Raw genomic sequence first — 25,035 nt, forward strand, 5'->3', positions numbered from 1 at the left:
GGGCATGGGTGTGTGTGCATGCACACGAACACACCTCCACTCATTAGCAGGAAAGCCATTCCCTCCTCCCATGCGATTCCTAACTCACCTTCCCTCTCTGGCTTCTTCTATCACATTCAAGCTTTTGCTTCTCTCAAAGGCTCTTTATTACTCACAGCACACTCCAGCTTATTACTTGATTTCCTCTAGACTTCCATTTTGCTTTCCCTGACTTGTTCTTTCCTGTCTCCTCACAAAGTAGCCCCCTATACCTGGAACAATTCTTTCTTGATGGATCATTCAGGCTTATCTTTCAAATCCCTCCTCTTCCGGCCAGGATCTTAATTATTCATTAATATCCTGGTACACAAGGCTTGTTGCCAACAGAAAAGCAAACAAAAATCCAATACCCAGTAAGATGGCTCCACCTTTTACATCCTGGTTAGTTTTTGTTTTCCTTGCAGAACACCCATGAGAAGAGAGTTTTCTCTCTCTCTTCTTAAAAACACAGCATTAAATACAGAACCATGCCTTGGTTTTAAAAATGCATAAAAAAGTAATATTTTGGCAGGGTGTTCCAATTTTTCAAGTGCTTTCCCAACCATTACCTCATTTGATCTTTACAACCCAGGCCACAGAGAGGACACTAATTTAAATCCCTATTTACAGATGAGGAAACTGAGGCTAAAAGAGCTAAACATGCTTAGCCAACAAGGTGTATCATCTAAAAGCAGAACAAGCTTTAAGTCCAGTGTTTTTCGGGGTCACCACCGCCCTGCCTTATTAAAATGGATTCCTAGGAGGAGCTCTTTGCAAAAAACTGACTGCTTCCTCCAACCTCTGCAATCGAAAAAGGCCTTTGGATTAGTAACAAACACTATTTGGAAACATGACCTTCTGCCCATTTCCACCGGCTTACCAGGAAGGGTCGCTGCCAAAGTAAACATCTCTGGGAGGTCTGCACAGTGCAGGAATTGAAGGGAAAGCCTCAGCCGCGGGAACTCCTGAGGTCGCTGAGGCATCTACCCCATCCAGGGCGAAAGCCGCACCCAGCCTCTGGATTTGCTCTGCACATCAGTCACCCAGCAGGTATCACACGTCAGCCACTCTCGGGCACACTGCAGACCCTCAACCAATGCTGGGTCGCTGACATGCTGGGGATCTTAATTCTCAGTCACCAGTACACCAAATCCTTTTTATTCACATCACTAACCGGGCATCATTTGAGAGCTAGATCCCAAATCCCCATTTTCAGGAGATGGATTAACCCTCCAAAGTCAATCTTTTAATCCTCGTGTCACCCCCTCAAATCTTTTCCTCCGGTACCATCTCTCCACCTCCTGGGTCTCATCGTCACCTGAACAAATGTCCTCTGCCTTCCCATCGTCCCCACCACCTCCTCGTCCCCGTTCCCTGCGACTCTCTACGCCACCCCTCCAGCTCTCACCTGACCCGCTCGGGGGCCCCGCGGAGCGCGCGGACACTGCCCCCCGCACCCCCACGACGTGCCTTACTTACCTTGGTCTCTCGAAGGGGTCCCATCGCTCCGCTGCCCGCCGGGTCCCCGCGCCGCCGCCGCCGCCGCCGTCCAGGAGGAGGCACCTGCGGGCACGGGAGCGAGGACACTGCGCTGAGCCGGCGCGGGGTGCGGGCGGCGGGTGCTGCGGGCCGACGCGCCGCCGCCGCGGCCGCCGCTCGCTCGGCTCCGAGGGCGCGCCCGGCCGCCCCGCCCCGGCCGGACACGTGGTGCCACCGCCTCTGCCCGCGGCCGCTCCCCGGGCGCCGCCGCCTCCTCCCAGCCACCCCGGTCACCTGCCGGACCCCGGGCGGCTCGTCGGGTCCGCCCGCCCGACCTCGCCGCCGGCACTTGCCCCTAGTACCGCGCGCCCCTCCCGCTCTGCCGAGCCCGACCCGAAGCGGGCAGGCCGGGGCTCCGAACATCTCCAGCCTGGAGGTGCCCGACCCCCTCGCTTTGGCACCTTAGGGTCCGGTGTGAAGGGGTGCACGTCTGAGAGAAAAACGGAGAAAAACTGCGATATCACGATGAGCCAAAATGGAGAAAGTTTTTTCCCTCGCGGCCCCTCCCTGCCCTCTCGGTTTTTAGTCAACATACGGCTCCCCACAATTACCTCGCCCGAGAGAGATGGGGCGGGTCCCCCTGCACCCGGACCCCAGCCAAGCCAATGCTGCAGGACTGACACAGCAGCTCGTGCAGGGATCTCAAAGGCCGAGATTCTCCTTGGGGGATTTACATCAGAAAGTGCAGGGAAAAAACGACGGGGCCGGTTCCCAAGGGCTTGGAGAGCCAGGCTGTTTAAAGGCGAGGGCAGCCTTTTTTCTCCATCTCTGCCTTGAAGCGGTGGCCGGGGATGCGCCCCGGGGCACACTGCTATGGGAAGGGCACTACACCTGAACTCAGAAACCCAGCGCACTACTACTCTCTTCCAGCCGATGCCTTTACCTTAAAGTTCTTGACCTCTCTGAACCTCAAGTTTACCCTCATTTAATTGAGGGATAACAATAGTATCTACCTCGAAGGTAGCTGTGAGGATTAGATGAGGAAAATAAAAACAGTTGTACCCAAAACAGTTGACTGAACAGAACTTTCCAAAGGGCACTTGAGTCACGTTCAGGTCACCCATTCAGTATTTGCTGAGGCCTCTCACATGACTGAAAAAGCATTTGTGAGACATACAAATTTGTTCAAAAAGCTTAAAATCTGTCCAACTGAGGACTTAAAATAGACATCATCAGCTGGGTCATGGGCCTTACTTACTACAATTACTAGTTAATCTTACGCAAGTCAACATATATAATAACAGATGTCCTTTACTCAGAATTGGAGGATATTCTAAGTAGTAATGTGGACAGGACACAGTCTGATCCTTACACACAGTGTTGTACATGGGAGGACTATAATCCTTGAAAATTATGTTTGAACCACCACCATCCCCATCTGTCTGCCCTGCAGACAGCATTTTTCCAAGTCCTCAAATCTCAAATCTAGGAATGTGCGGTGTGAGTCCAAAGAGAGCCTGAAATCAGAGCATTAGAGAAATCAATTTGCCTTTTTCCTATATTCCTAAAGAAATTTTATCGCATACATCTTCATGACTTTTCAATCTACTTAGATTTCTTAAGCAGTGAGCCTGGTAGTCTTAGGGTTCTTTATTTGGAAAGAGGGGGTGATTAATTCATACTTTCTATACCCACATTGTCTTGGATAAGGACTTCAGAAAAGTGATGATTCCGACAGTCTATTATTTCCAAAATTATGTGCCCAAGGACATGTAGTATGATATAGAAATGCACTGTTAAGGCCAAAATGTGCTTCTGAATTCACTACTGAGAATTGAGAATTGAGTCTGGGGGCCTCATAGTAGAAACACTTCCCACTGAGCTGTCCAAATCAGAACCTCAGAGTCATTCTTGACTTTTCCTTCTCCCTCATAAAGCCCCCACATAGCAGAAACCACCAAGTCATCTCCATGATACTCCAGTAATAATATCTTGAATCTGATTTCTTCTGTCTACCGTTCCACTCTATTATCTGCATTTAGAGTCTAAACCACAAACATCCCAGATGATTGCAGTAGTGGTCTAACAGAAGTTGTCTTGTTCCCAATCGTGCCTCTTATTCCTTTCTTGCCAGTTTTTAAATTTTTCCACAAGGCCTTTCTGAATGGCCAAATCAAGCCATGTTTCTTCATTAAAACTCATTAATCACTTCTCAGGTGTCCTCTAATATTCAAACTCTTGAATGTGGCACAGAGGCCTTTCATGATCTGGCCTTCTTTACCTCTCTGATCTCATTTGTTACCATTCCTCATCCACCATCCTCCCTCCTTATCTACTCCTCCTCTCTGTCCCCCCTTCCCAACCTCTGCTCCACCTACAAATGGATAACCCTCAAACTGTAGAACTTTCAGTTCTCTGGAGGTGTCATGTTTTATTTTTCCTCGAAACTGTTCACATGCTGGTCCCTCCGTCTAAAGCATTTCTTGCATTTGACTCCCCTTAACCCCCTTCAACTCCTAAAGATACATTAAGTTTCATTTTAGAAACAGCTTCTTCCAGAAAACCTCCCCTGACCCTCCAAGGTCAGTCCTTACATATTTCCAGGACACCTGTTTTAAATTCACCCCAGGAGAGCTGTTAAGATCTTGTATAAGAATTCCCTATTTATTTGTCTGTCTTCGCCAGGGATCACAGGTAGTACCTAGTACAGGTCCTGTCATACAGAAGGCACTCAATATACAACAGTCAAATGAATGGTGATGAATGAGTGAGTTCTATAAGCCCATAAGAAGTCCATCAGTACAGGGTAAAGAAAATAGGCAACTTCTGTTTTGCAAATGACTCAGATAAAGCTGCTTCCAATGTCTTTGTATTTGATGATGGGGTGTGTGCCTAAAAAACCCAACATGTGTTCAGTGAAAGCTTTTACTGCAGAAGTGCAGGCAGTGAGAGGCTGTGCAGTAGCCCCGCTGTCACCATAGCAACCCTGCCGAGGGAAAGGCTGATGATTTAGTGTTCTAACGTCTCTTAGCTCTGTACTTTTGGAACCCAAGCCTGTTTTTCTGCTGTTCTAAAAGGCAAGTTTTACAAATGATAATATCTATGCTGCCTTTAATTTCATTCAAGTGTTTCTCATGTCATTAACAGAAATGTCTTATAACGCTTGGATTATACCACCAAAGAGATATAATCTATTATAGCATATTATATTCATCTTTCATCTGCTTTAAAATATTCTCATGCATCATTTTCCATTTCTACTTACTTATTTTGTAGTCTCGTTTTGTAATTTTGTGGTTTCTCCTTTAGAGATGAGTGTAATGCTAGGTTTTAGAAAATATCAGCTGCTTTAGAAGACTAGAACCCATCTAGATTATAAATAATATCCATGCCCAGGCCTGGGAAGGAACTGGAAAGATAGGGTGTTACAGTTTGGGGAGAAAAGAAGAATGTGCAGGTAATTATGCCCCCCAAATCTAGGATATATTATTTAATTCTTTGTTTATGTGAAATTTATAGTTATCAAATGAATAATCTCTTTCATTTATACAAAACTTTATATTTTCAGAGCTCTATTTTTAGAACCTCACTTGAACCTCACAAAAATCCTATGAGGTGCATGTGGCCAATTCCTAAAATTAAAGAAGTGAAAAATGACAGGTTTTTATTGATAGGAACCCCCCCCCCCCCAGCCTGCAAACTTAAGAGAAAAGACAATATATATAAATGCACTGCAAAGAGAAAACATCTCCACCATACAACTGAGACCTACTGCAGTACCCCCCCCCCCCCACCTCTGCTCTCCCTCACAGCTCACCTGCGTGTGTATGCTGAGGGCTTCTCCGGACTCAGTCAAGGCTGACAAAGCACCATCTCCTAATCCTATCAGCTGTGTGAGCTAGCGCTGCCTTCTGTCTCAGTGACCCGATGTTGGGTGATCTGCACAGCAACAAGGAGCAGCTGACGTGCTTTACAACACGTCATGAGGAGAAGAAACTGCATTCTGGGGCATCCTGGGATTTTTTTGTGGTGGGGTGGAGACCCATATTTTTCTCACCAGGGAGAGAGCAGTCCATTTCCCTTTAGAAGTGTGTGTGAGTGATCAATCCTCCTCTTAGATTATGTGTGTTAATGTTACTTTATGGTTAAGGGATTTTGCTGTTGTAAAACTGTAATGAGTAGAATTCTACAAGATCTCTCCCTGAGGAGGGGGGCCAGAGAGTACCTGGATCAGAGAGGGGAGTGGGTAGCCTGAAGTAGGGCCGGCTAGAACAGCCAATGGGTTCAGAGTGTGTCACTTATTTCTGCTCTGCAGAGCCCTCAGTCAGAGGCATCTCACAGATGAAGAACGGGAATTAAAGAAAAGTCCAGCTGAAGAGGCAGAGAGGTTGAGGGTTGGGGGCTTTGAAGGATGGTACAGATACCATCTTCCACTTGTCTGAGGGGGGAGCAAACATGAGGTAATCCTCCCCAAATGCCATCTGCTGTTTGTGGCCTTTTGCCCATTTTTAAGAATAGGGACAGATACCAGCCAAAGACATAGGGATGGTGATTGTATTGAACAAATTGGGGACACGTGGTTGGACAAGTATGTGTATACTTATCGGGGCAGTAGATTTCAAACAACTAAAACTAAGATGCTCTGGAAAGTGTGAGTGTCAAGGTTGTCACCCAAATAGGAGAAACTGAGTCTTGACATTTACCTAATGAAAAGCTTCAAATGACTGGACAAGACAGCAAGATGTGTGGGTCTTACAGATTTACAGAAAGGGCAAAGAAAGTTATCTGTAAGGTAGACATAGGAAGGCCTAAATCCAGAGGCTGAATTCTGGGTGGAGAGAAAATCACCTTCCACTCTTAGGAGACCAAGAGACCAGAAAGTATGAGAAGCACAGGCTGTTGAAAGCTGCCTGAGCCCAGGGCGGGGAAGCAGCGACCTGGAGAGAAGATGAGGCTGAGAGTCTTTTCACACATGGAATGGGCAGAGCAGGTACCCCAGGCTGGAGGCTCTGAAGGATTCATGCAGCATCCACACCAGTCTAGGTTTAGAAAAGAAATGTATGATCTAAGTTCCTAGAAAGCAGATCTGTGGCTAGATTTGAGTTACATTAAGATAAAAGAACCTGTTTTCCATTATATCGTTTATTTCCATGATCTTTCCATTTAGCTTTCTAGTAAATGTTCTTCTCCTTCTCCTTCTTCTTTTTTGAAATTTTACCTTTATTTCTGCTAAAAGATGGGGGAGTGGGGAAGGATTTTGAGATTGTCTACTCAAGGGGCCAGAGCAGTATAGCAAAATGGAGCAGAGCACCCCTAGAGGCCAACTCCTGTGATGGTAGCTGCAGGAGTCCAGGGGAAATCTTGAAGCACCAAGCAAGCCAGTTATACTTTTGAGAGTCCTCCTAGGACACTGCTGTGAACACCTTTCCCTCATCACCTGAAATCCTGTGACCTAATGAGTAAATTTAGCCCCTGTTATGTAGTTGTAGCCACTTTCCTGCAGAAAAATAAATCCAGAATTTGGGAAACTAGCCAATGCTGTTTCATCTGCCTGTGTGTCCTCTTTAGCTATTTCTAGAATACTGTTTCATCAAAGGGGAAAAGAAGTACTTTTTCTTTAAAGATAGCTTTAATGTTTTCTTTTTAAAGATATAAAAACCACATCATCAAAATTTGGGAAAAGAAAAATATTACTCACCATCTCATTGCCCTAACATCACTTATCCATATTCCTTCTGTTAGCATTTTTGTGTATTTGCTTTCAGGCTTATCTATTGTGAATCAAAAACAGGACTGTTGAAATGAGAATAAAATTCTCACTTGGGGCCTCTTGAGGCCATCGCATCTGGCTATTTCTGGATGGCTGTGGTAAGCTCCCATGCCCATTGTTTTCCCAGAAGTTATTCCCCTCTGTTTTCCTATGATTGGGCACTAATACAGGATATTAGGCTCTTGGTCCTCCTTACCACTGTTGACAAACAGCTGGGGCTGCAGCCAGACACTCAGAAGCTCAAGGGTATCTTCCCAGGTTCCTGGCCCTAGTGGTTGCTGGACCAGCCAAATGTTTCATGAAGAGCTGCCAGCAATATGATGGAGAATTAGCAAATTCAAGGCTTGAGAATGACCTCAACTCAGAGGGTGGTAGAGAAACATCTGTGTCCCTTTCAAATAGAAGCCCAGCTAGTGGCCTGCCATGATATGATGCTAATTCGAGGGATAACAGGAGAGTGAAATGAGTTTCCTGAAGTCTGCAAAGACATCTGTATTGAAAAGAAAGTAGTTTAATAAAGGACATGGATTCTCCTGTCCCACAGGCCCTTCTTTGCCTCTTTCTGACTGGGTAGCCTTAGATTACCTTAACCCCTCTAGGACTCAGCATATGATAAGTGCATATTAATTAAAAGAAGGAAGGGTCCGGAGGAAGATGGCGGCGTAGGAGGACGCTGGGCTCACCGCGCGTCCTGCTGATCACTTAGATTCCACCTACACCTGCCTAAATAACCCAGAAAACCGCCAGAGGATTAGCAGAACAGAGTCACCGGACACAAGTGCAGACGAGAGGCCCACGGAAGAGGGTAGGAAGGGCGGCGAGGCGGTGCGCGCTCCACGGACTGGCGGGAGGGAGCCGGGGCGGAGGGGCGGCTCGCCGGCCAAGCAGAGCCCCCGAGTCCGGCTTGCAAAAGCGGAGGGGCCTGACGGACTGTGTTCCGACAGCAAGCGCGACTTAGCGTCTGGGAGGTCATAAGTTAACAGCTCTGCTCGGAAAGCGGGAAGGCTGGAGGACAAAGGGAGGGTGAGCTGCGGAGCCCCCGGACGACAGAGCTCAGTTTGGCGGGGAACAAAGGCGCTCGCCAGCGCCATCTCCCCCGCCCATCCCCCAGCCAAAATCCCAAAGGGAACCGGCTCCGGCCAGGGAAATTGCTCGCTCCGCGCAACACCCAACTCTGTGCTTCTGCGGAGCCAAACCTCTGGCAGCGATCTGACCCCCTCCGGCTGCCACAGGGCCCCTCCTGAAGTGGATCACCTAAGGAGAAGCGAGCTAAGCCTGCCCCCCCTGCCGCCGTGCACCTTGCCTTCCCACCCCAGCTAATACGCCAGATCCCCAGCATCACAAGCCTGGCAGTGTGCAAGTAGCCCAGACGGGCCACGCCACCCCACAGTGAATCCCGCCCCTAGGAGAGGGGAAGAGAAGGCACACACCAGTCTGACTGTGGCCCCAGCGGTGGGCTGGGGGCAGACATCAGGTCGGACTGCGGCCCCGCCCACCAACTCCAGTTATACACCACAGCACAGGGGAAGTGCCCTGCAGGCCCTCACCACACCAGGGACTATCCAAAATGACCAAGCGGAAGAATTCCCCTCAGAAGAATCTCCAGGAAATAACAACAGCTAATGAGCTGATCAAAAAGGATTTAAACAATATAACAGAAAGTGAATTTAGAATAATAGTCATAAAATTAATCGCTGGGCTGGAAAACAGCATACAGGACAGCAGAGAATCTCTTGCTACAGACATCAGGGGACTAAGGAACAGTCACGAGGAGCTGAAAAACGCTTTAAAGGAAATGGAAAACAAAATGCAAACCACCACGGCTCGGATGGAAGAGGCAGAGGAGAGAATAGGTGAACTAGAAGATAAAGTTATGGAAAAAGAGGAAGCTGAGAAAAAGAGAGATAAAAAAATCCAGGAGTATGAGGGGAAAATTAGAGAACTAAGTGATACACTAAAAAGAAATAATATACGCATAATTGGTATCCCAGAGGAGGAAGAGAGAGGGAAAGGTGCTGAAGGGGTACTTGAAGAAATAATAGCTGAGAACTTCCCTGAACTGGGGAAGGAAAAAGGCACTGAAATCCAAGAGGCACAGAGAACTCCCTTCAGACGTAACTTGAATCGATCTTCTGCACGACATATCATAGTGAAACTGGCAAAATACAAGGATAAAGAGAAAATTCTGAAAGCAGCAAGGGGTAAACGTGCCCTCACATATAAAGGGAGACCTATAAGACTCGTGACTGATCTCTCTTTTGAAACTTGGCAGGCCAGAAAGAATTGGCAAGAGATTTTCAGGGTGCTAGACAGCAAAAATATGCAGCCAAGAATCCTTTATCCAGCAAGTCTGTCATTTAGAATAGAAGGAGAGATAAAGGTCTTCCCAAACAAACAAAAACTGAAGGAATTTGTCACCACTAAACCAGCCCTACAAGAGATCCTAAGGGGGACCCTGTGAGACAAAGTACCAGAGACATCACTACAAGCATAAAACATACAGACATCACAATGACTCTAAACCCGTATCTTTCTATAATAACACTGAATGTAAATGGATTAAATGCGCCAACCAAAAGACATAGGGTATCAGAATGGATAAAAAAACAAGACCCATCTATTTGCTGTCTACAAGAGACTCATTTTAGACCTGAGGACACCTTTAGATTCAGAGTGAGGGGATGGAGAACTATTTATCATGCTACTGGAAGCCAGAAGAAAGCTGGAGTAGCCATACTTATATCAGACAAACTAGACTTTAAAGTAAAGGCTGTAACAAGAGATGAAGAAGGACATTATATAATAGTTACAGGGTCTATCCATCAGGAAGAGCTAACAATTATAAATGTCTATGCGCTGAATACCGGAGCCCCCAAATATATAAAACAATTACTCATAAACAGAAGCAACCTTATTGATAAGAATGTGGTAATTGCTGGGGACTTTAACACCCCACTTACAGAAATGGATAGATCATCTAGACACACGGTCAATAAAGAAACAAGGGCCCTGAATGAGACACTGGATCAGATGGACTTGACAGATATATTTAGAACTCTGCATCCCAAAGCAACAGAATATACTTTCTTCTCGAGTGCACATGGAACATTCTCCAAGATAGATCATATACTGGGTCACAAAACAGCCCTTCATAAGTTTACAAGAATTGAAATTATACCATGCATACTTTCAGACCACAATGCTATGAAGCTTGAAATCAACCACAGGAAAAAGTCTGGAAAACCTCCAAAAGCATGGAGGTTAAAGAACACCCTACTAACGAATGAGTGGGTCAACCAGGCAATTAGAGAAGAAATCAAAAAATATATGGAAACAAACGAAAATGAAAATACAACAATCCAAACGCTTTGGGACGCAGCGAAGGCAGTCCTGAGAGGAAAATACATTGCAATCCAGGCCTATCTCAAGAAACAAGAAAAATCCCAAATACAAAATCTAACAGCACACCTAAAGGAAATAGAAGCAGAACAGCAAAGGCAGCCTAAACCCAGCAGAAGAAGAGAAATAATAAAGATCAGAGCAGAAATAAACAATATAGAATCTAAAAAACCTGTAGAGCAGATCAACGAAACCAAGAGTTGGTTTTTTGAAAAAATAAACAAAATTGACAAACCTCTAGCCAGGCTTCTCAAAAAGAAAAGGGAGATGACCCAAATAGATAAAATCATGAATGAAAATGGAATTATTACAACCAATCCCTCAGAGATACAAACAATTATCAGGGAATACTATGAAAAATTATATGCCAACAAATTGGACAACCTGGAAGAAATGGACAAATTCCTGAACACCCACACTCTTCCAAAACTCAATCAGGAGGAAATAGAAAGCTTGAACAGACCCATAACCAGCGAAGAAATTGAATCGGTTATCAAAAATCTCCCAACAAATAAGAGTCCAGGACCAGATGGCTTCCCAGGGGAGTTCTACCAGACGTTTAAAACAGAGATAATACCTATCCTTCTCAAGCTATTCCAAGAAATAGAAAGGGAAGGAAAACTTCCAGACTCATTCTATGAAGCCAGTATTACTTTGATTCCTAAACCAGACAGAGACCCAGTAAAAAAAGAGAACTACAGGCCAATATCCCTGATGAATATGGATGCCAAAATTCTCAATAAGATACTAGCAAATCGAATTCAACAGCATATAAAAAGAATTATTCACCATGATCAAGTGGGATTCATTCCTGGGATGCAGGGCTGGTTCAACATTCGCAAATCAATCAACGTGATACATCACATTAACAAAAAAAAAGAGAAGAACCATATGATCCTGTCAATCGATGCAGAAAAGGCCTTTGATAAAATCCAGCACCCTTTCTTAATAAAAACCCTTGAGAAAGTCGGGATAGAAGGAACATACTTAAAGATCATAAAAGCCATTTATGAAAAGCCCACAGCTAACATCATCCTCAACGGGGAAAAACTGAGAGCTTTTTCCCTGAGATCAGGAACACGACAGGGATGCCCACTCTCACCGTTGTTGTTTAACATAGTGCTGGAAGTTCTAGCATCAGCAATCAGACAACAAAAGGAAATCAAAGGCATCAAAATTGGCAAAGATGAAGTCAAGCTTTCGCTTTTTGCAGATGACATGATATTATACATGGAAAATCCGATAGACTCCACCAAAAATCTGCTAGAACTGATACATGAATTCAGCAAAGTTGCAGGATACAAAATCAATGTACAGAAATCAGTTGCATTCTTATACACTAACAATGAAGCAACAGAAAGACAAATAAAGAAACTGATCCCATTCACAATTGCACCAAGAAGCATAAAATACCTAGGAATAAATCTAACCAAAGATGTAAAGGATCTGTATGCTGAAAACTATAGAAAGCTTATGAAGGTAATTGAAGAAGATTTAAAGAAATGGAAAGACATTCCCTGCTCATGGATTGGAAAAATAAATATTGTCAAAATGTCAATACTACCCAAAGCTATCTACACATTCAATGCCATCCCAATCAAAATTGCACCAGCATTCTTCTCGAAACTAGAACAAGCAATCCTAAAATTCATATGGAACCACAAAAGGCCCCGAATAGCCAAAGGAATTTTGAAGAAGAAGACCAAAGCAGGAGGCATCACAATCCCAGACTTCAGCCTCTACTACAAAGCTGTCATCATCAAGACAGCATGGTATTGGCACAAAAACAGACACACAGACCAATGGAATAGAATAGAAACCCCAGAACTAGACCCACAAACATATGGCCAACTCATCTTTGACAAAGCAGGAAAGAACATCCAATGGAAAAAAGACAGCCTCTTTAACAAATGGTGCTGGGAGACCTGGACAGCAACATGCAGAAGGTTGAAACTAGACCACTTTCTCACACCATTTACAAAAATAAATTCAAAATGGATAAAGGACCTAAATGTGAGACAGGAAACCATCAGAACCTTAGAGGAGAAAGCAGGAAAAGACCTCTCTGACCTCAGCCGTAGCAATCTCTTACTCGACACATCCCCAAAGGCAAGGGAATTAAAAGCAAAAGTGAATTACTGGGACCTTATGAAGATAAAAAGCTTCTGCACAGCAAAGGAAACAACCAACAAAACTAAAAGGCAACCAACGGAATGGGAAAAGATATTTGCAAATGACATATCGGACAAAGGGCTAGTATCTAAAATCTATAAAGAGCTCACCAAACTCCACACCCGAAAAACAAATAACCCAGTGAAGAAATGGGCAGAAAACATGAATAGACACTTCTCTAAAGAAGACATCCAGATGGCCAACAGGCACATGAAAAGATGTTCAGCGTCGCTCCTTATCAGGGAAATACAAATCAAAACCACACTCAGGTATCACCTCACGCCAGTCAGAGTGGCCAAAATGAACAAATCAGGAGACTATAGATGCTGGAGAGGATGTGGAGACACGGGAACCCTCTTGCACTGTTGGTGGGAATGCAAATTGGTGCAGCCGCTCTGGAAAGCAGTGTGGAGGTTCCTCAGAAAATTAAAAATAGACCTACCCTATGACCCAGCAATAGCACTGCTAGGAATCTACCCAAGGGATACAGGAGTACTGATGCATAGGGGCACTTGTACCCCAATGTTCATAGCAGCACTCTCAACAATAGCCAAATTATGGAAAGAGCCTAAATGTCCATCAACTGATGAATGGATAAAGAAATTGTGGTTTATATACACAATGGAATACTACGTGGCAATGAGAAAAAATGAAATATGGCCTTTTGTAGCAACGTGGATGGAACTGGAGAGTGTGATGCTAAGTGAAATAAGCCATACAGAGAAAGACAGATACCATATGGTTTCACTCTTATGTGGATCCTGAGAAACTTAACAGGAACCCATGGGGGAGGGGAAGGAAAAAAAAAAAAAAGAGGTTAGAGTGGGAGAGAGCCAAAGCATAAGAGACTGTTAAAAACTGAGAACAAACTGAGGGTTGATGGGGGGTGGGAGGGAGGGGCGGGTGGGCGATGGGTATTGAGGAGGGCACCTTTTGGGATGAGCACTGGGTGTTGTATGGAAACCAATTTGTCAATAAACTTCATAAAAAAAAAATAAAAAAAAAATAAAAAAAAATAATTAAGAAGGAAGGAAGGAAGGAAGGAAGGAAGGAAGGAAGGAAAGAAGGAAGGAAAGGAGGGAGGGAGGGAGGAAAGGATGGAGGGAGGGAAGGACAGAAAGAAGAAAGAACATTTTGTACAAGTTAATGTCTTTGGGGAAATTAACTTTTCTGATCCTCATTTTCTCACCTATAAAATGGACTTAATAACAGTAATTACTTCATAGTGCTATTGTAAGGATTAGATAAGAATAACTGCAAAGCCTATCATTTATGATGGGCACATGGTAGAGCTTAATAGATACCCTCTCTCCCTCAGGATCAACCACCATTTGTATCTCCTGCTTGCTTTTTTCATATTCTCCTTATCCTGAAGATTTTTATTTTAACTTTTATTAAAGGGAAGCACTAAGGTTTTCCCCAAGTGCTTGCTTCAGGAGCACATACACTAAAGTTTCTCCTCAGGTAACTTATGAGATAGAAAGAAAATTAATTTTTCATGGGAAAAGATGCTGACAGGACTTTTCTTCCCAAAATAAGATTAAAAAGGTAGAAGGCATGATAAATGACCTGATACCTATCATCCAACAATCCATCCATCCATCCATCCATCCGTGTTTATTCCATTCCTATTCTGAGCCACACACTGGCTCAGATACTGTTTCCAGAGTATTCAAAGATGAACAGCTTCCTGTCCTCAAGTATCTCACAGCCCAATAGAGAAGATATGGGCATGGCCATAAGCTGCTACACTACTCACTGTGTTAGCATCTTGATAGATCAATATCCTGAGGACTTGCCAGTATCCCCATTAGTCTGGGGTCTGAGGCTTCCAGGGGTGTTTTAAAACGAATTTCAAAGGACGGATAGGTCCTATTATAACTTTGGCCCATGTAGAGTTCCTTTCTCTCTCTCCTGTCCTCTTCTGTTTTCTCTTTTCCCCTTCCTTCCCCTTCCTAGCCCTTCACTCCCTCATTCCCACCTCTCCCCCCTGCCCCCACTCTTCTTTTTACTTGGAGAGACCTGCTACTCTACATACTGGCCTATGATGGACTGATACAGAGAGAAGCTTTAGGTTTCCCCTTGAATTTTTACTGTTTGACTGTAATCTTCTGGAAGAAAAGGGTTTGTTTCAGAGTTTTGATTACCTAATACAGCATCAAGCACATATCTGGTGCTTCAATCAATATTTTAATTAGCAATATTATTTAAAATTTCAAGAACACCGTGTTATACTGCCACCTATTGGTTCATTAGTGAATTGTTTCCTGACAGGTAAAGTCTTTCCTTTTGGTTTGCTACCAAGTCTTCATAACAAACCTTAACAGTGGCCTTATTCAAACTTCCATCACTTACAGAAAATTTCTAAAGTTTAAGGCTACACATAACTGAATACGTGGGCATGATAATAAGTATGTACTTTGTGTTCTGACATACAAATATTTCCAAATGCTTTTCTTCTCTTTATCTGCTGAGCCACTGTAGACAAGCAAGGGAAGTCATATTTGTAAGTCATATTCAGATATTCCCTACCCTTTATATTTCCAGATCTATTTCTTAAATTATTAGACTCCATCTTTTAGCAGTTTTAGGTTTACAGAAAAATTAAGCAGGAAGTACAGAGTTTCCATTTACTGTTTCAAAGATCAAAAATAGATCTCAGAATTTTAGACACAATCCATTCCTTTTTTTTTTTTTAAATCTTTGGACACAGTCCATTCCTAATTAAACTCTACATCTGAAGAGGGTGCAAGCAAGTGCCTATCAAATGGATCTACATCCCTCACCTCTTCCATACCCCCTACCTGCTTGGTTTGCCTCCAAGATCTTCTAACTTCATGGTGGACTCAAGGCCAAGACTTCTGGATCTTTCTTGAATACTCTTTAAAAATTTTTTTTTCAATGTTTATTTTTGAGAGACAGAGACAGAGTGTGAGTGGGGGTGGAGCAGAGAGAGAGGAAAACACAGAATCGGAAGCAGGCTCCAGGCTCCAGGCTGTCAGCACAGAGCCAGACGCGTGGCTTGAACTCAACAGAACCATGAGATCATGACCTGAGCCAAAGTCGGATGTGTAACCGACTGAGCCACCCAGGCACCCCTTTGATACTCTTAACAGCACTACCTCTCCTCTGACCTGAAGCTGAGCACAGGGTAGGCGGTAAGCCCCACATGCCTGCAGATGGATGACACAGCCAGACTTGCTCTCCAGCTGCAGGGGGACTTCAGTGCTGCCTGGCAATCATTTTAAGGCCCTTCATCAGCATGCTCTCCTATTTTCCACAGGGTCTATCTGAAACCCCCACACTTTAAATCTACTGGCCTACCAACTCCACCTTCATGCTATTCAGATGCCCTTATCTCCTGACTAACAAAATAAAAGCTATTAAGAGAGCTGTCCCAATCTCTTGCCTCCAAACCTACAAATTCACTTGCTTCCACCCCAACCTCTCCATTTCTGGTCCTTCAGAATGGAAGTTATCCCTCTTCTGTACAAGGGTAATTCTTTTACTTGGGCTTTGAGTCCCACTTTTTCCACATCTTAAAGTTATCCCATCAGTTAGTCCTTCTAAGACTCCAGGTTTCTATTTCTTTATCTATAAAATGGGGCAACCATGGTACCTACCTCATAGGGTTACTATGAACATCAGAAGAGTTAATACATGTGTAGAACTTGGAAGAGTGTCTAGGGTACATCAAGCACTCAATGGCTGTTCACTGTGATTATTAGCTATTATTATTTTTGATAACTTTAACTTACTTTTTCTATCAGAGAGTTCACATCATCATTTAAACATGATGAGTCCTTTCCCAACTAAGTAAATGACTTTCTTAAACTCTTATAGCTCTCTAGTACTACCCAGTAGCTTCTCCCAATTCATCATCAAACCCCTGAAAGAGTCTATGTTCTCACGTCTCACATTCTCCTTGCCCTTTCACTCTACTCATGGATGTACCACCACTCTGTCAAGAGCTCATGCCCAAAGTAAAAAATTACCTCCATTTGGTTTAATCTAATGGCTAGTTTTTATCTTAATCTTGACCTCTCAACAGGCTTTAGGATAAACACTCCCACACTTTTGAAAACTGCTTTCCTTCTGTAACTCAGCCCTCTTGTTTTTTCCCCACTTTTCTGTATCCTTTCTGGCCATTCCTTAAATGTTGATGTTCCTCAGTTACTAGCTCTGACCCTCTCATATTTTCATCCTACCTTCCCTCCCTAAGTAATATCTTTCCTTTTAATTGCTTCAATTATTACTTATAGGCAGATATTCCATAAATTCTACAAATTCACATCTCTATTGCATGACTATCCCATTAGCCATCTGGGTATCTTGAGTTTGGATGCTATAGAGTCCACAAACTCACTATATTCCAAACTGAATCTATCATATTTCCTCTAAAAGCTAATCTTCCTTCTGTGTTCTCTATATTAATAAATGCTATTATCCTGCAGACCCAGGAAGCTGGGTGGTACTCTGAGCTCTTCTCTCTCCTCCTTTACAACTAATTGGAACTGAAGTCATAGCTTTTCTACCTGTTAATTATCTTTAAAACATGTTCATTTCTTTACATCTTTTCCTGTCTGGATTTCTAACCTGGCCTACAGACTTGTCTCCTTCAGTACATTTTTAAACAGTAGCCACAGTGATCTCTTAAAAGTGCAGATCTGATCACTCTCTACCCCACCCTGCATCTCCTGGCCCAGTGGAGGCTTTTCAATGCTCACCATTGCCTTGAAGATAACATTCATACACTAACATATGGCTTGCAAGGTCTCATGATCTAATCCTTGTATTCTACCTTTGACTTTCACAAATGTTGTTTCTTCCACCTACAACACTTTCCAATCTCTAACCTCCATCTCCCACCACCACCATCTGGTTACTATTGCCCTTCAGAGAGATTCATTGAAAAATATGACTTGTTAGAGTCATGAATTTACTCCAGTCTTGAGTGTGAAATAGAAGAGAATGATTTCTGGCTTTGAAAATGCTTTCTGCTGTAACCATACGGGTGGATAGTATTATGGAAAGATAAATCCATATTAAAGACAAGATGAACATGGGAGCTGTGTTAGCTTTTGGGCTAGTAACATGAGTTGAAGGGCAATTCAAAAGAATTTTTTAGTGATCAAGTGAAATAATGACTTCCAAATTAGTATAACTTGAAAAGCTTCTGCCAGAGATAATACATATGTTTCATCCTATTTATTATAAAATATTAATCTTAGCTTCATTATTCTAATAGACTCACTTCTCTCAAGTGAGAATTCATAGCATGCTCTTTGAAAAAGTATTCCCCTGACTCCTTGTTATAGTTTTCCCTCCTTTCCTCCTTACCACTTATTTGACTTTTAGTATTAAAATAGAAAACAATTTTAGATGAGGATTTATTTTTTAAAAAGACAATGGCATTTATATTTTTAAATACTCATATGGTTGCATTGCTGTATTTTTTTTTAAATAATAAACTCAGGAAAATGCAACTTTTTCAACGGTATAAATGCCTTAAGTAGATCTATGTTGAAACTTGGAAAATTTATAATAAATAGTTACTGGGACAAGAGAATACTAGAACATCCCACAATATAAACCCTTCTTATATACACTTGAGAGCAGACGGTTTCCTAATGCTTGAGATGCTAAGTATAGAAGCGTGAGTTTGTTAAAACCAATGTGCTTGCATTTCTCATAGTAAACATCTATAATTTCTGCATATAAATTACAATTTTTTTTCTGTCTACCTTAAGGCCAGTAGTTCTCTCCCCAGAGTTCTAAATTCAGAAACACGTCTATGGGAAAGGACCATGAAGTGCTGCAGATGGAGAATAAATATAGACTTAAGAATCTTCTGTTTTTCATTTTTGGCTTTTAATTATGCAATAACAGATATCTGAAATGGTATTTTTTAAAATCACAGTGGAGCTGAAGCAAATAAAAATTAGGCAGTTTCTGTAATATTCACCTAACAACTGCCTTACAGAGTTATACTTTCATTGTTATAAATCCTATCCTGTGAATTCCAGACTTTTCATAAATAACTGATTTTATTTATTCAACAAATATTAACTGAGCCTTTCCTTGGTATGTGCCAAGAACCCTGGTAAATATTAGTGGACATTTAAGTAGTTTGGCTTGGCAGTCGAAATAGATATAATTTTTAAATTTTACTCTGTGCCCTCAACAATGCTGGGACTGTTGCCTGGCCATGGAAAATAAAGGCAGAACAATGAACCCCATCCAACCATGCTGCCATGCTGCATCCTTTTGGGCAATTTTTAAATAATAACATAAAATATGATCATTTTACATTTATGGGATAATGACATGACCTTAATATTAATAACTTCAATTTCCACCTTTAAACAACATTTGAAGATAAAGCAAAAATAAAAATGCAAGCATAAACATGACAAAATGATACTATTTATTAATGCTGGACAGATGTGTATTTCTTTCTCCGAAATCAAGAAATGTGGTCAAGTGAAAATACGGCAAATCTTTCTTCCCCTTGGTTGAGTCCCATGAATCCCTTTTCCATAGAGCACTGCTATTTCTATACATATTAAAAACTTGGGGCACCTGGGTGGCTCATCGGTTGAACATCCAACTCTTGATTTTGCTTCAGGTCATGATCCCATGGTTGTGGAATTAAGCTCCACATCAGTCTCCACACTGAGGCCTAGTGTGAAGCCTACCTAAGGTTCTCTCTCTCTCTCTCTCTGCCCCTCTCTCCTGCTTGCACACTTTCTCTAAAAACAAAAACAAAACACACCTAAATGGACACACAACAACCCCTTAATGATAAGAAGCGTACTCACTTTTTCATTCTATTTTGCCAGAATACTTCTATTAATACACTTTACAGCAAACCAGTCCCGTCTCCATAATTTACAAATAGAGTTAGAGATAATGGCGATTTACAGAGAGAATTTGAGTAGAAAATTCTGCTTCCTTTTTTGTATTAGAAGAATATGGTTCTTCTTCACACCTGAGGTTTTCTGAGGGTCTTTTGCCTAAAGGTAATTTGTTTGTTCTGGTGAGCTTGAAAAGAAAGAAAAGGTTGACAGCAGGTCTGTGTTACATAGTCCTGACACTGGGCCTTCTGCAGAAATGTGCATTAGATATTCAAGCCCTGCTGAAGTATTTTATTCCTGTAACCTGACTTCATCCTTTCCTTTCCACTGTTGCCATTGAAACTGGAAATGACTGCAGAATACAAATCGTATGATAAATATTTGGAAATTTGTCTTTGTAGTTTTTCAGCACCGCTGCCAAATTTCTGGCCTAGAGAGCTGCGGGAGGCTTTTCAACCTGAAACCTTTGAGCAATCCCATTCTCTAGCCAACCGGGAAGCATCCACATGATTTAATTGTAGGAGCCTTTCAAAGGGATTAATAGACACTTCGAGTTCTTTGCATATTTAAGGCTTGCTCATTTGTGGCTCGTAATTTATATCCAATAATTTTAAACACTAAGATGCATCTTCTTTATGGAGCTCCCCAAAATGCGATTTGAATAGCATCAGTATAAAAGCATTTATACTTATCAGTATAAATGAGTATAAACGAGGTCTCTTTCCCTAAAAATTTTAATCACAATATGATCCCTCATTTAATCTGATCCTACTGAAAGATGCTACTTTTGGGTTTCTTTCTGTATTCATTAGTACATCACCGAGTGCACCGCACAAGGTCCCTTTATAGATCCTCTTGAGAGTGAGGTAACACTTGTCAAGAAACAAGTGACAGAGAGCAGATCACACTGTCCCTCAGAGAGGCAACACTGGAGAGTAGGTTTAATACCTCAATGAGGAGAAGAAAGTATAGGACAAAGTTTAGACTAGTCAACATCTTCAGGAAGCTCTGGTTTCTCATTTGTAGGACTGGACTTCTGATCTTCTCAGTGACCAGGCTTTTAAACTGAGGCAGTAACACAAGAAAAAGGCTTTGCCTGCCCTGTTTTCTATACTATAACTAGTGCATCCCGTCGGTATTCTTTAGTGTCGTTAGACCGTCTTCCACAAATTCTGCTAAAGTTTTTAATTCATCAAACAGTGGTTGTTTGATAAAAATTATAAAGAGAAGTGTGGCAAAAATGTCAACAAAGTCAGTGTTTTCAACGTGTTCACAGCTGCTAGCTCTCTAAGTGGTGAAGACAATGTATTGAAACCAGGAAAGGCATTTCCTGCTTGAGCAGGTTGGAAACTTCTCTCTTCATTTAGAGATTAGAGCTAATAGTGTCACCCACTAAACTAATATGCTTGTTTTCACATCCACTCCAAGTACTGAGTCTGTGTTAAGAATTATTCCTCAGGGGCGCCTGGGTGGCTTGGTCGGTTAAGCGTCGGACTTCGGCTCAGGTCATGATCTCACGGTCCGTGAGTTCAAGCCCCGCGTCGGGCTCTGTGCTGACAGCTCAGAGCCTGGAGCCTCTTTCAGATTCTGTGTCTCCCTCTCTCTCCGCCCCTCCCCTGTTCATGCTCTGTCTCTCTCTGTCTCAAAAATAAATAAACGTTGAAAAAAAATTAAAAAAAAAAGAAAAAGGAAAAAAAAAGGGAAAGAAAAAAAAAAAAGAATTATTCCTCAAATCTCTGTATTCGTCTGCTTGGCCTCTTTTAAGCTCAATAATTTAAAATTTGGCAAAGGAGTCTTACCCACACAGAACTTATACTTCATTTTATAGGCACTAGCACTTGTTTTTGGACCCAATAGTAAGGATGGAAAAGTACTGGGTTTGCTGAACAGTGATCATGAGATCATGTCTGACGGCTTTTCCAATGATGTGGGTGAGACTTATGTTTACTTTCAGCAGGGTAGTCTTGCCCCAAGTCTGCTCCACGATGGACTTGTAGTTGGGCAATGAGAGAAAATTACCCAAGGGAATTTCCAGTTTGGCTAATGTGTAGGCAACAGCAAACAACGTGACAATCTGCTACCTCTTATTTGCTTCGGCACCTGTAAGACTTGTATTCAGGATTGTCAAATTGAAGTTCTCCATTGTAACAGGGTAGGGACTTTTCAAAGCTGAAAACCCTTTGTTGCATTTCCCTGCCTAGGTGTTTATTTATGCTGTCCTTTTTTCAACGAGGAACACAGAATGTTAGAATGTATTTCAGAGTGGCTCAATTTGAATTTCTTCTTTTGTACACAGAGAACAATAAATTTTACCAACCAAAGCTCCACTGCTAGATTCATAGGGGCTCTTCACCTCTGCTCGCCATATTTAAACTTAAACTTTAAACAATAAGTGCTATTTGTTGTTTGTTCCCTTCTGCTTTCACTTAGACTTCCCCCTCTCTTCCAAACCTTATAGCCCTTTTGCAGTTCCTTCTAAATAGGTGCAATCTTGGGGCGCCTGGGTGGCGCAGTCGGTTAAGCGTCCGACTTCAGCCAGGTCACGATCTCACGGTCCGTGGGTTCGAGCCCCGCGTCGGGCTCTGGGCTGATGGCCCAGGGCCTGGAGCCTGTTTCTGATTCTGTGTTTCCCTCTCTCTCTGCCCCTCCCCCATTCATGCTCTGTCTCGCTCTGTCCCAAAAATAAATAAAAAACGTTGAAAAAAAAATTTTAAATAGGTGCAATCTAGTAACAGTATGAGAAGGGAAAAATACATATTTACTATTATTAATTAGTTTTAGAGACTGAGGTGGGTGTTTTTGTAAAATGGTTGCATAAGTCAGTTTTAAAAAATTACACTGCTAAACTCCCAAGTATACTGGTCTTGTGAAAATACAAATGCTGCATGGAAAAGAACAAAAAAAATTGGTTTTGCTCTTATATTAGCTGTAATGTTTATGAAGCAAGCAGCCAGTTAGTCAATTAGCCAAATAGCTCTGATGAAATGAGTCTAAAATATACCTAATTCTGAGCCATCATGTGGCAATATCCATTTGGCTTCATTTATTTTAATAAGAAATAGATAGATATCTTTCCACATTGATTTAAAGTTTAAAATAAAACCAGAACCATATTTTTTTGTTTGTTTGTAAATCAAAAAGTCAAAGCCCTTTTTCTTGTGAGGCTAGGAATAAAGCTGGTCCACAGTTATTCACAATTATAATAAATTGCTTCCATCAGAACTATGGTAGAAATTACAAATGATTTTAATGTCATTTGATTATTTATAAGTATTGGAAAGATGAGTACATTAGAAACTTTGTGGACCTGTACTTAACTATGTCGGGATCTCAAATAATCCAATCAGGATTCCCAACTATTGTCTGATTTTTCAATGCTAAGGTTTATTTTCTATGTCTCAAATGAGAATATATTTCCAAGTGTAGTGTGGCCAGCCTATTGGTGAGATCATTAGTGGCCAAGCATAGGAAAACCTTTAATTCAAGTTTTAAGAAAACAATAACATGATCAACAAGAAAAAACAGAAGTTAGAAATAAGATAAAAGCAATAACCTGAGTAAAAATAAAATAAGACACATTAACTGATGTTATTTTCTGCTCATTTGACAAGGATTAGTAAATGTTTCTGACATTACCATTTGACTCTCATCTCCAAATTATTTCACACTGAGCAAATGATCGAGAAGTTCTGACTGTGTCACTACTTTAACTTTTGACAAATAAAAGGCAGGTACTCGTTTCACAGTGAATGGAACTAAAAATTTATGGGTATTCTCAAAGGAAATTCTGGAAACGTACAGAGAACGTAGATCTTTCCACATACAACTCTGTAGTGGCTTACTCTGAAAATAATTATGAAATTCTCAACATCCTATCCCAAGAACCATGAGATAAAACAGGAGAAAGTTTAAGCTGAAATGATTTAAAGGAGAAAGGGAAACTAAGGTGGTTAAAAAAAAAAGTGAGGATGTTGCATAAGGAAACTAAATCTCCAAGGCCTCTAATCTGGGAAGGGAAAGATGGAGAATATTTTGGACAGAAGCATGTACACTATACAGTGTACAGATACAGTGATCTCACACCCATCTACTCAGCAGGTGCTGGAATAGGACTATTGAAGAAGCACCTTCTGACCCTTGAGAAGTTAAGACAAAGTCATTGGTCTCCAAGGTACAGAGAAGTTCCCTGGTCAGGTGGAGGACAGCTAAAGAAATGATGGGGGGGGGGGGGTGGCAAAGCTAGAGTGGCAAGTGGTAAATAAAACATTATGATATTTAATAGGTGGAATGAAACCAGTGCCAAAATTTAGTTCCTAAATCAGATGTTTGGCGCCACCTATCTAAATGCACTGAGGAGGAGCGATCTATAATTTGTAATAGTAACCGGATGTAGTTTACATGTGCCTGGATAATACAGAAGAGTTTTAACTCAATGAAATGGAGAAATGGCTTTAAAAAGTATTCTGCAAAAGAACTGCAGGTTGAAGTTCCTGCTGATAGTGCCTGCCTTATCTCCCAGTATGAACTCATCATTAGCTACATTATCAAGTGAAAACAATAGAGAATAAGTTACATACATAAGGGTGTATGCTCAAAAATTGTGTCTTAGAGGTATGGGATCAAAGAAGTTTGTAGAGCTGGTCTAGGGTCATATAGAATTAAAGACCAATATACAACCTTATCAAATTCATTACCTGCGAGAAATAATATCTATGCAAAAATGCAGTCTTTGATGTCTCTGCTGTATTCTTTTCTCCAGTGAACTTTCAAAATCTCTGTAATGTGTGCTCTCACATTTAAGACTTCCACCTTGTACAAGCTGACAGCTTTCATCTCCAAATCCCACCTGGACACGTCTACTTGCAAATACTGTTATTCCACACCCAAACTTTATTTCAAATGTAAGTCATTTCTTACTCTCTTCAAATTAGCTCCTCATCCCAAACTTATCTATGTCTCCCTCATTTCTTTAGGACATGAGACAGAGATTAGCACAGACGGGAAGAGAATGGGATTTGAATTTAGGCTGCCTGGGTTAAAATTTCTGCTCAAGTTATATTTTCTCTATGAATTTGTTTCCTCACCTATAAAAAAGAAGAAATATTAGTACTTACATCAATAAATGCCTCATGAAATTTAGGAAAACCCATGGTAAGCACATAAAACCCTGGCACAGAGCAAATACTCAAGAACACTGGCTATTATTATTTTTTATCTGTGCTCAAAAAGTTGGGGTCATTTATTGCCATCTCAGCCACATATTTTTATTGTCTGTTTCCACTCTGTCACCAAGTCCTATCAGTTCTTCTCTCAAAAGCTGCTCCTGGCCTAGTCCCGTGG

At 41.9% G+C, this 25,035-nt stretch overlaps 1 protein-coding gene across 2 annotated transcripts in view; it reads right to left on the reverse strand.

Annotated features, from left to right (window-relative positions):
* The window catches only part of SYBU (syntabulin), a 117,379-nt gene that overhangs the window by 70,969 nt on the left and 21,375 nt on the right, over positions 1-25,035 (reverse strand). Inside the window, exon 2 of one of the 2 annotated variants that reach the window (XM_047073794.1) lies at positions 1,498-1,581. In XM_047073794.1, the coding sequence (XP_046929750.1) occupies positions 1,498-1,521 (24 nt within the window). In that variant the 5' untranslated portion in view covers positions 1,522-1,581. Of the gene's footprint in view, positions 1-1,497; positions 1,582-25,035 lie in introns of those variants that run through there. The other variant, XM_047073793.1, reaches the window with a different exon arrangement.

The sequence above is a fragment of the Lynx rufus genome, unplaced genomic scaffold (assembly GCF_022079265.1).
Source record: "Lynx rufus isolate CCGP_SWC_20201006 ecotype Redwood Valley unplaced genomic scaffold, mLynRuf1.p SCAF_12, whole genome shotgun sequence".
In the NCBI taxonomy this organism is placed as follows: domain Eukaryota; kingdom Metazoa; phylum Chordata; class Mammalia; order Carnivora; family Felidae; genus Lynx; species Lynx rufus.